Source organism: Haliotis asinina, chromosome 2, assembly GCF_037392515.1.
Source record: "Haliotis asinina isolate JCU_RB_2024 chromosome 2, JCU_Hal_asi_v2, whole genome shotgun sequence".
Classification (NCBI taxonomy): Eukaryota; Metazoa; Mollusca; class Gastropoda; order Lepetellida; family Haliotidae; genus Haliotis; species Haliotis asinina.
Genome location: NC_090281.1, coordinates 50,934,574 through 50,946,835, shown reverse-complemented (window position 1 = coordinate 50,946,835; position 12,262 = coordinate 50,934,574). Strand labels below are relative to the sequence as shown.

Below are 12,262 nucleotides of genomic sequence, written 5' to 3'. Positions count from 1 at the left end.
TGTGTTTGTGAGAGGTGCATTGCTTTTGAGGGATAGACTGGTGTCACTCCAACAAACACACAGACAGTGAAACATATTGTTTTTTTTCTCTTTGAGTGAGTGACTTGCTTTACTTTTATAAACGTCTCACTCAGCAATATTCCAGCTATACGGTGACGATCTGTACATAATCAAGTCTGGACCAGACAATAAAGTGATCAACAGCATGAGCATCGATCTGCACAATTGGGAACCGATGACATGTGGTAACCAAGTCAGCAAGCATGATCACACGATTCTGTTAGTTGCCTTGCATGGTCGCCTTTTTTAACTGCGGCAAGCATGGGTTGCTGAAGGCCTATTCCACCCTGAATCTTCTCTCTCCATCCAAGGTTACACATTGTGAAACACACGTTTGTGTTCCCTGCTGTTACACTCACAGCATATAACTGAAAGCAACATAAAATGATAAACCCATACACTGACCATCCTTGTGGTGATGTGCATGGGTGTTTATCTAAAAAGATTTATCATAAAGAGGCTGGATACTGTGCATACCATATGCGATGGGATGTGACAGTAGGAGCATGTAGTAATGTTATTCAGTTAGTTTCCTTTATCTTGCTTCTAATCATATTTCATGATGTTTTGGCTACACAAGCACTTATCCTGAGATGAACCAGGGCAAGAGTTATCCCCCCTTACCAAGTTTAATTTCAGTATGCTGTTTTATTGGATATACCGTTGTTAACCTTGGGTAACATGTTTTTTTATTTATTTTTGAATATCAATCTTGTGTGAATTTACTCTAGAAAAATCATTTCATAAAAAGAATCTTGTTATTATCAAAATATTTTTTTCATTGATAAATCAATATTTTGTTTAGAAATTCCTGTTTTATTTGGTGTTAATTGATGTGTCAAATCCTACATACTACCTTGAAAATTAATGTTCCTGCTTTATTTTATATCAATACTCAAACATCTTCACAAAAAAAACCCCAAACATAATGAAGGCAAACAATTTGCTTTTAAGAGAACTCTTATTGACATACTACTTTTAGCAGTCGGTGCCACAAGCAGCTGTCACTTGTCAAACAAATGCTGTGGTGACTTGCTAGTTTTATTACATGATTAGATTTGGGACACATTTTTCTACAAAATGACACCAAATTTAGCAATTTCTTTACCTTTTCTTATTTAGTATGTAACCTCTTTAAACAATGTTACTTGGCAAAAAATAAAATTTGCATTAAACCCAAAGTTTGATCCTTGTATGAAGAGTTGCACAAGATCTGGATTAGATATGATACTCATCTACCTATGCATGTCGTAAGAGGTGACTAACAGGACTGGGTGGTCAGTTTTATTTACTGGGTTAACCCATGCATTCATTATATTTGAATAGAGCGAAGCTAACACTGTTGATCACAGGATTGTCTGGTCCAGCCACCATACAGTTGGAATATTGTTGAGTACAACATTAAACAACAAGCAAACAAAACTATGCTGAGGACTGCATTACACATTGTTAAGGACAATGTACACGATACATTAGGGGTGGGATAGTGAACTGAATCATCAAAACACTTTCTGTTTTAATATGACTATACTTTCATATGCAAATGTAACGGTTAACATTATCATGATTATGCCTCTGCACAGCAATCCAATTCATTTCACCATTATTGCCATAATGCCAAATAAAAAATGCCTGAACGAATGCAGCTATAAGCATAACTGAGAAATGTATATGACTCTTCATTCATAAGCCTACAACCCGTGAAGGTCCCAGGGTAGAATAGGTCTTCAGCAACCCATGCTTGCCGTGAAAGGCGACTATTTGCTTGTCATAAGAGGCGACTACCGGGAAAAGCAAATGAAGTTAACGGGAAAGACAAAAGATCTGTGAGTGGGGAGCATATCTAACACTAACTAACTTCGAACACTCACTGCAGAATGATGCCTCTTCTGGATAGGTTCTAACTACTGTCAGCCCATATCATCTCCTTTATGTTGGTGACATGGGCATTTTCATATTATCGCAGTAAAAACAACGAAAAATATATACCTGGCTACACACTGCTATCTGTCAACACCGAGGCATTTCATACATCAAGCAGACAAGAATAAATACACTTTCTGCTCGCAACCATTTGAGTCACGTGATCAAACATATCCAACGCGCATGCTTGCTTATACTTCCGCTTGCATTTACTTCCGGTTTCAAGTTTGAGGTACCGGCGTGAAAACGTTTTCCTATGAAGTGATTGAGTTGTATGAGGTTTGCTGCTTTTTAATTAATGACATTCGCGTAGGTAGTTTGCTTTAAAAAGTAACTTCCATGTACCAAAGGTAGAAAGGTAACAGAACAAGTGCTCATTAATAGTGATCGTCCGGAACATGACCGTGACGGCGTCACCTTTTAGGCTTTTAATTAAGGCTTTTCCCATGGTACTGGTATGCTCTTGCTAAATCCCCTTCAAAGATATGAGTTATTCTTCAGGCTCATCGTGATGGGACTCAGAGGATCCACGCACAAACTGGCGTGCAGAAACGTACATGTGTTCAGTGGTGACCTGTAGGGTTGGTACTCCTCAGATTGCAATTATACTAGCTCGAACCTCATCAGGTACAAATTAACGGAAGTTCTAGCAAAGCATTCAGTTTTCTATAAGAAATGGCGGAAGGATTTCCACCCGTAACCCCTGTTTTATTTTATCATTCTATAATTAAGAACAAATGTTTATTTATCAAAACTCCTTCACACTAAATGTTGCCGTAACCCCAAACCATATCCTAATCCAAATCCTAAGACCCAAGTCCTAACACTAATACCTCGAAATGATAATAATAAATAGATAGTCCATAGTTATGAGTGGAACTCTTACCGAAATGGACCTAACTTGTTTCCAAAGTCTTAAATTTAGACAAGGATATCATGTGTCTGGACACGTGACATTTAGATGAGCAACATAAACAAGCAGAAAGACAGGTGTGCTGTCAGTTTACGAAGTGTAAAATAAGGGACTGTTCATCATGGTGAGGCAGGGTGGTGATGATTTTAGGGGTAGGGTGTCTCACCCATTTTGTTCTAGGGAGGGGAGGGACGTCATCAGTTTTGTTCACATGCTCTGTGCACTTGTGTGACAGCAAATCTTTGGAAGGGAGATAACTCTAAATCTTTTTTTTCTGGTGTCTCTGCAAAATCTAGCCGTGGCTACAAAAAATTTGCCTCGCATTCCAATGAATAAATTTTGACAAAACTATGAGAAGGGGAATAACCCAGTGGCAACTTTACTGAGACAGTACCTGCAGGGAAAACAGCAAGATGCAAGATTCGATTCATTTCATTCACACAGATTGGCTGAAGTGTACAATCTGATACCCATGCTTCAAACAGGTCAAAGTTAAAGGTCACATGCAACGTAAAACAAAACTTTGAAGATTCTGATACCTTTCGGTATGCAGTTACCAAAACAAATCATCTAAAATACCAAATATTCATCGAAAAAATGCAATGAGAAAAAAGCCAGCAAAATCGGAGTTAAAACGATTCACTAAGTTTCCCCCAGAGCTGGGGGGAAACAGTGGTTTCAACAGCTGTGTTGCGCTGCACGCATAATGCATGTGCACTGAACAGGTTCGCGGAGCTTGAAACAATATGCATGCACGGAGTATGAGGTCATGAGCTGTATGTTGTGTACACAAACAAGTAAATAATCTATTTGTGACATAAAAAAACTTGTTGATTGTGGTGAGCAGCCTCTGTCACAAAGAAAGCTCAATGTCTGGTTTAATGACACCTATATGTCTGCCTGCCTGTCTGCTAAAGACAATATGTAATACACAGCTTCAGTCATTGACCACATGCAAATTAAACTTAACACCTATATGCCTTGATAGATATGTACCTTTTGCTATTTACAGATTTTTAGTGTTTTTATATTTTTTTGTTTTTCCATGGAACATGGTGGTGTTATTCTAATGGTGGAGTAGATTTCATTTCCGGAGCAGAACTCAAAAACCGTTCAACATTTTTGTGCAAAACTTGGAATGTTTCGGACTTTGTCCCAAAAGTGAGAGGTGTGTTTCGTTTCCGGAGCCGAACTCAATAAAACTTCTTAATATCTGTCAGCAAAACTTCGTAGATATGTGTTGCAGAACCTAAAGTGGTGCCTTTTGCTATGTATAGGTTTTTGTGATTTATTATTTTCTTGGTTTCCATGTAAACATTTCGGACCTAGTCCCAAAATGAAGGGATGGGCTTCGTTTCCGGAGCATAACTCAAAAACTGTTCAATATTTTTCTGAAAAACTTGGTAGATATATTAGTCACAACCTATAGTGGTGCCTTTTGGTATTTACAGGTTTTGTGATTTATATTTTTCTCGGTTTCCATGGAATGTTTTGGACTTTGTCCCAAAAGTGAGAGGTGTGTTTCGTTTCCGTAGCTGAACTCAAAAAAACTTCTTAATATCTGTCAGCAAAACTTCGTAGATATATGTTGCAGAACCCAAAGTGGTGCCTTTTGCTATGTACAGGTTTTTGTGATTTATTATTTTCTTGGTTTCCATGGAAACATTTCGGACTTAGTCTCAAAATGGAGGGGTGGGCTTCGTTCCCGGAGCACAACTCGAAAACCATTTCATATCTTTCAGCAGATCTTGGCAGATATATGAGACAGATCTTGAAGTGGTGCCTTAAGTCATGTATTTACTAAACCCAACATTTCTACATACATTCTTTATGGATAACAACTTCTTCTAGTATATATGATTTTGTTTGACAATGGTATATGAATCCATACTGAAATGACACATGAAGTACAATAAAAGTTGTTATCCATAAAGAATCTTACTTTCTTGCGACTCGTCACACTTCTAAAATGCCCATCAAACAGATCATCTTTCTGAACACACTATGAGCCCTCAATGTATCAGCAAATGAACGAGCCATTCGGAAGCCTTCGATACACTTGAGTGCACATCCACCTGCTATGACTGGGTTTCGGTATCCCGAGGACTTCGTTTCGAGGGAAGTAAGCCCAAGGACAAAATATTGCACTTTTGAATTGCGATTGTACGCTTATGATTTTCTTTATTTGTTTTTTACAAGCAGCACTATATATTTTATGTCATGAATAAGTGATAAATGTGTTTTAATTATGTTGGATTTTTTGGTTGCATGTGACCTTTAGTTTAACATTGAGGTGTTCGGTAAGAAAAATATATTGCTCACAGGTCCTTTGGGACCATGGGTTGATGTACCCTCAATGTCTGTTTATGTTCTCCTCACCCTTTGGGTCCATGGGTTGATGTACCTCTGATGTTTGTTTATGTTCTCCTCAACCCTCAGGCTCATGGAACATAACCAAACACTGAGGGTGCATCACCTCCTTTGGGCTCAGGGAACATAAGCAAACTTTGAGGGTACATCAACCAGTATCCCCCTCGGGACCAGTTAACTATTTAAAATAGTGTCTGGGACCCCCATTTTGCATGAGTCACAGGGACCCTCAAATACAGGAATCAAGGTAAATCCCTGGTATGCACAAATGTATGGAATGTCAACATTGTTGCAATCAGTTATGTGCTCAAAAACAAATGGACATGTTACGAAACAAGTTCTATAATCTTCAGTAAAGACTGAGATCAATTTTACCTTCCTTATAATCATGGTATTAGGTTAATGGATATGAATGACAAAACAGGATCAGTTTCTTTCACAGAAATCATATACCATTTCTCTATTTTCAGATAAACTTTTCAGGATGAAAAAAATCCAAATCTTAACAGCAAAGATGTCTGCTGAAACGCAGCCACCAGATGGCAGTGCTGAAGACATGTCTGCAGACTCAGGCACAGAAGACAAATTATCTTCAAGTGTAACTCTTGTCAGAGAAAACGTCACAAAACCGGCTCTCGCAACAGATAAGTGTAAAACAACTAGTGATTGCTCTTCATCAACCACCTCAGCATCTACCAGCGCAAAGGAGGGCAAGAAAAAGGATATCTTCAGTAATCTACCAAAATTTGACACCCAGGACTGGTATTCACACAAATGTTTCAACAGATATTGGAGACACTATGGATATGTGATGAACTGGTATAAGAAGCATGGCCACGTGCAGAGGTCTCTTCAGAAGAACCTGAGCTATCACCGTTCATACCCAGCATACCAAATAGCATATTCTTATCCGTCTTTCTCATACCAGCCTTACTCTCATCCTTACTCTCATCCTTTCATGCATCCTTACTCACATGCTCAATACATGCATAGACAGACTCCAGTCATGACGAGGAGGGGGAGAGGGAGGGCAAAATGTGGTGTCTCGAAGACAATGAGCCAGCGATCTGTTCCTGTTAAGAGGAAACAAGGTGATAGTGATATGGACATAGAAAGTGATTTTGCTGATGCAGTGGAAGTTGGTGATGATGATGTTGCATGTGATGTGATGCCAGGGGAGGATGTTGCCTCACAGGTGGAGATGGAGATCTCTGATGAAATGTTGGACTTTTTTGCAACTTCTCAAAAACACAGGCAACAGAGAGGTATGCACAAATGTCAGATTGTAAACCAAAAGTCACTCGGTTCCGTAATTTTGTTGGTTGAAAAACATGATCAAATGGTATTAGATTCTTGGAAACTGCAAGACTATTCACACCGTATTGACACGTAGAAACATCACAAACAATTGTTTTGTTGCGTCATCAACAGTGGCGACGTCATTCAATCATGTTCTGACGTAAAGTTGGAATGACATCACAAATTAGTAACTCCAGATGCTACCATGGGAACCAGCTGAAATGACCAGCTGATGACACTTCACTGCTATAACCGTACTCGATGTAAACGAATGCAGAAATTAAAACCTTTTGGCATACCTTTTTGTTTACAATGTCGATAAACATCATGTGTTGGCCAATTTCCGGGTGTTATTGAGTATTTGAAGCATGTGAGCCTGAGGTTTCAAATGAAATATTCCTGTGCTTCAAATCCTCAATAACACCCAGAAATTGGCGAACGTACGATGTTTATCTCCTAAATATGTTAAGAGTTAAGTGACAATGTTTTCACAGTGGGATGTAACTTGTATCCTGCTTTGGTAATAACACAGTCTTGTCATGGTGGTTATTTGTAAACCCAATTTATCTGAACCATCTCAACCATGCTTCCTCGAGATTAACACTGAAAAGGTAACACATTTTCTAAGCGTTACACATTTATGTGTCATCTTGGGGAGTCGATATCGATTCTCAGGGCATAACAATGCACTCACTCCTTGATAACATAGGGTCTTTGAAGTGGATATGTTCATGATATTGACAATTTTTAAATAAGATAATACATGTATGTTTTTTAGCTTATCTTGATAAGATAGGTCAACAGCAACTCATGTTGTAGACTTTCCTAGACAAGAAAGGTCTCTAAAGTATTGTCGGAAATAGAAAGAAACTGTCTTGTGGTTGTTACTCTGCATCCTTAAAATTTACACAATTGCAAATAGCAGGGCTCTAGATAAGAACAGTATCAGAGTATGTATGGATAAAGAATATGCACAATACGGCAGGAAAAAAATCAGAAAATGTAGCAGATACACAACAGAGCAATGGTGCAAGGTCTTAGAATCATTTACAGGCATATTTATCAGAAAAAATATTGCTTTATTGTTTATTGACCTGTTTACACAAGAGTAGCAATGTTGTGTTGCATAAGGAAACACAAGATTACTTATGCACCATGAAATTCCATTCAGTACTCTAACTTTTCCTAGCACTCTTATATTGAAAAAATAAGGCGTACATACTCCTCATGTTGAAAAATTATCTGGAGTCCTGAAATAGCATGTCAGTTAGGTCACTCAGTCAGGTATGATGACGGACCACTGGCTCACCTGGTATGAAATGCATGAGTTGCCTACAGGCACACAGGGTCATCTCAAAGATGTGTTATGCTTTTTCATGTGTGTTGAATATGTCTCATCTGTTGATTAACATCTTTTACAAAGATTATGATCCGATATGGAGAAGAGTATGATGCCCATAGAAGAGCTTTATTCTGCCATCTTATTAAATGCCTCAAAATATGTAGGTGGCATGACCACCCATAGATCGACAGGACTGGATATTGTTCCATATGTTAGGACATGCTGTGTACTTCCACAGTTTAATTCCTCTGAGGGATTATCATGTATTACCTGATATCTCTTTCCCCAAGCCCGACCCCAACCATTATCTGCTACACTGGTTGTGCTTTTGAGTCAACCCCTCCTACCTGTTTCTTTCAATATGGTGATTGTGAGACGCCATGGTAGCTTCATCCTTAATAGTTTAAGTATTAAAGTTATCAGTTTTTCTGTCAGCTATCATTTATGATGAAGCTATGTCAATTTTCAAAATGGACAGTTAAGAAGTGTCCTTTGAAATGCAGTATTATTTGCAAACATATTTGCATAAAGACCCGTGAAGGTCCAGGTTAGAGTAGGCCTTCAGCAACCCATGTTTTGCCATAAAAGATGACTATTTTGGTCGTAAGTGGCAACTAACGGCATTGGGTTGTCAGACTCACTGACTTGGTTGACACATATCATTGGTTCCCAGTTGTTCCGATGGATGCTCATACTGTTGTTCACTGGATTGTCTGGTCCAGACAGTTATTTACAGAACGCCACCATATAGCTTGAATATAGCTGAGTGTGGTGTAAAAATTAAGTTCACTCACTCAGTTGGTTTGAAGCCATGGTCTGTTCTAAGTCGCTTTGGATTTTTTAAAATAGAACATTGGTCATTTGTGCACTAATTCTTCCCCAGTAGAGTCCTTGTTTTAAGTGTCCTTTCTCTCTCCCATTGAGACTGTAGTTAGGCCAAACGTGGTTTAACAGATATTGCACAGTTACACATATTAATTACATAAATTGTAAATATGAATGTGAAAAAACAGTTTTTTCTATTTCCGAGAGTACTTTAACACCACATATTCTTGGGTTTTCTTTGTAAGATTTATCCCCAGCAATCCATACATTCTCTCCCCACAGAGGTTACTTGGTGGATCATCCTATCAACCTCTGTTTTAATACAGCTATACTTCTCAGGTCTCATAAAATCCCCCAGCGGTAAAAAATGGCAACATGAATTATCTCCCTTCTTTCTATCCTATCAGGACACATGTTACATCGACTTAGATCCAGCTTGACGAATACAAGAATTTTTGTGGGGCCACAAATATCCCTCCTCTGCCAGGGTCTTGTGTCTTAGTGACTTGTGACTTGTGGCTAACAAGTGCGTTGTTAGAGACGTCATTGATCCACCATTACATGAGTTTCTGTCTGAAAGAGGCATTTGCGCATCACGCTGGTGAAGAGGCTTTATTTTTCCCGAAGCCTACAGAAATTACTGATTCCTTACAAATGATCACTTTTGAGACAACATGGCTGATTGCACAACTAAATTTGACTACAGCCAATCACAAATCCTGAACACTCACACCATGAAAGGGAAGAGAGGTTCGTAGGATGCTATGACAGTGAATAAACTCTGTGGGAAGAGAATGCAATCAATGTTGTTGCCAATATGAAGAAATGTAGTCCTTAGTAATCTATTTCCTTGTTTTTGTTCCAGAGGCTGAGAAAAAGGAACAAATAGCTAAAGAAAAGAAAGACAAAAGGATCAACATCGAAGATGGTAAGACAGAATCTAGAGTAACTTCTGGTCTCTGACAGGAACACATTTGACAGGCAAAACTTCATAATTTATCTCCCTGAATATTTTATAAAGGAGCCCAGAGACTGCATTACCTGAAATTGAGGTAATCAGTAATCCCCCTTTTTTACCAAGATCATGTTACGATTCTCGACCTGAAGATAAAAATGACAAAAGTGCACCCCCCCTTTTTCAAAACGCTGGATCCATCCATGCAGTAGGCTAGAACTGGATGAAACTGACACCACAAGCAACTGTACACACACAATCAACATGCCTACATGTTGCTTTGTGAGTGCAATGGTAAGGCACTTGGGTAGCCTATGACACGGCAGACCCATGTTCGTTTCCCCTGGCATGATGTGTGAAGATCTACTATGTGAATGATATTGATAGAATATTGCTAAACGCAGCATAGAACTAATCCCAGTCACTCTATATTTGCAGTGGTCTTCAACATCAGTCTAAGTAAACTTAGTCTCAGTGTATTTCATTACACTGCACCACTGAGTCTAACAAAACCTAGTAGAAGGTCACGTCAGGTAACCTTTGAGCGACCAATGACCGTCCAGTCAAATGTGAAATGGTTGAATAGATTTAACCAATCAGACAATGGCTACTATTTAGTGATTGGAGGGACTTTCAAAATATTCAGGTCACTGACACACATCTCTCCACAAACAAAAATCTGCGTATAACACAGTTATTTAACCTGCAGTATATACGCTTTGGGGTTTCTGTTGACATGGTTACCATTAGCTAATATTTCTGCAAGATGACATCCTTGAATATTGCCAGATACACAACATTCAGCGACTGTTTACTCACCGCTGTCATGGTTGTATGTACGCCGTGTGCATCACCCAGAAGCAAGCGTACGCTAAATAGCATTCGAAATTGTTCGGGTACAAACCTTTCGAGATAAAATGTTCAAAAGGTATGTGCTAATGTCCACTTTTGTGATTTGGTAAGCTGTGTTCTGATTGGTCACTCTCAAAGGTTACCTGACTCGACCTCCCATAAGGTTTGACTCAGTAGTGGAGTGTAATGAAAAGTACCGAGGATAAGTTTACTTAGACTGTTTTCAACATTTGACTCCTTTTCACTTTATTCTCTTTTTCTTAACATGCTGCCTTCTGAAATGAGTCACATGCATCAAGAAATGACACTTACTGTTTTTGTTGCTCTCTACTGCAGTGAGAGGACAGCAGAGAGAGCGGACATCAGAGGCTCCAAGTGAGAGGCCTGGACTGCGCCGCACATCCGAAATGAAGCTATTGTATGGAACAGGTGCAGCCATGATACACGGCATGGAGACAGCACTGCAGATGACATACGACAGACACCTTGATGCCAACCAGCCCAAATATTGGCCAAATATGCCACTGAGAGTCCACTTTTCAGACTCTTAGACACTGAAGATTCGTTTGTAACCAATTCCAGAGTTGTGTTGACAGAGGACATGTTTTTCAGTAAATAGCTTTGTGATCATCGTGTGCTCAACTTGAAATACGTTCTATAGAACAACCATTTTCGGAGTGTAGATGTAGAAGAGAGTTGAGCATCACCTTTCTGAATTTTCAAAACAACCTGAGATTGTCACATACTGTTGTGTGAAGTTAAGGGGACCTTATGCTACCCCAAGATGCCCTTAGTTTTTAAGTGTCAAAGTTTGGCACAGCTGTGATTAGTGGTATTCCGATGATGAAAATAATAAAGAAGAGGTTGAAAGAAGGATTAAACACAATTATTGATTGTAAAAAACATATTTTCGATTAATCAGAATTTTGGTGTTTCAGCATAACACACTTGAATGAAGTAAACAAACTGTTAAATTTGATGAATAGTCAGAATAAATGTGCACTCAACAGCATAAAGCTAATGGCACTGTTTTCATAGTTTCATATTCACCCCTAAGGTAAGTATTACTGTAACCAGTTGGAATATATTTTACATCTGTTGCATTACAGTTATGAAAAAAAACATAAATTGGGGCGAGTGAGTGAGTAAGGTTAGTTTTATGCCGCACTCAGCATTATTTCATCTGTATTGCCACGGTCCCTAAATAATCAAGTCTGGACCAGACAATCCAATGATCAACAGCAGGAGCATTGATCTTCGGGAACTGATGACGTGGCAATCAAATCAGCAGCCTGACCACCTGATCCTGTTAGTACCCTCTGACAACCAGCAGAGTTCCCTTTTATGGCAAACATGGATTGCTCATTCCTATTCTACCAGTACTTTCACGGGTCCATTAATTAGGGAAAAGCCTGGGAAAAAACCTTAGAATTTGTTAAAAATTTATGTACTTCTGTTGTAACTGATAATCATTATCGACTACCTCTGACTGTACTTTTCAACTCTTCTAACAATATCATGTTTATATTTCAAGGGTGTCCTTATTATGTGGAAGCATATGCCAAATTGATGCGGTTTGAAAATCACCAGTTTTGTAAAATATATTCTGTTAGGAAGAGCATGGTGCTGCTGTTCATTTGTTGTTTAAGGCAGCACTCTGCAATATTCCACCTACAGTGGTCTGTAAATAATCGGACTGTAAATAGTCTGGACCAGACAATCT

The 12,262-nt window shown here is 38.8% G+C and overlaps 1 protein-coding gene across 3 annotated transcripts; it reads left to right on the top strand.

Annotated features, from left to right (window-relative positions):
• The first annotated feature begins 2,175 nt into the window (after positions 1–2,175).
• On the top strand, positions 2,176–11,560 carry LOC137273879 (gem-associated protein 8-like). 3 transcript variants are annotated; one of them, XM_067806777.1, is made up of 4 exons: positions 2,176–2,215; positions 5,737–6,531; positions 9,598–9,660; positions 10,876–11,560. In XM_067806777.1, exons 2-4 carry the CDS (start codon positions 5,751–5,753, stop codon positions 11,088–11,090), a joined length of 1,059 nt encoding a protein of 352 aa, XP_067662878.1. In that variant the 5' UTR covers positions 2,176–2,215; positions 5,737–5,750; the 3' UTR covers positions 11,091–11,560. The 3 variants fall into 3 exon arrangements, with proteins under 3 accessions (XP_067662878.1, XP_067662877.1, XP_067662879.1); XM_067806776.1 differs by having other exon boundaries at positions 2,189–2,262; XM_067806778.1 differs by having other exon boundaries at positions 2,195–2,292.
• Positions 11,561–12,262: the final 702 nt, after the last annotated feature.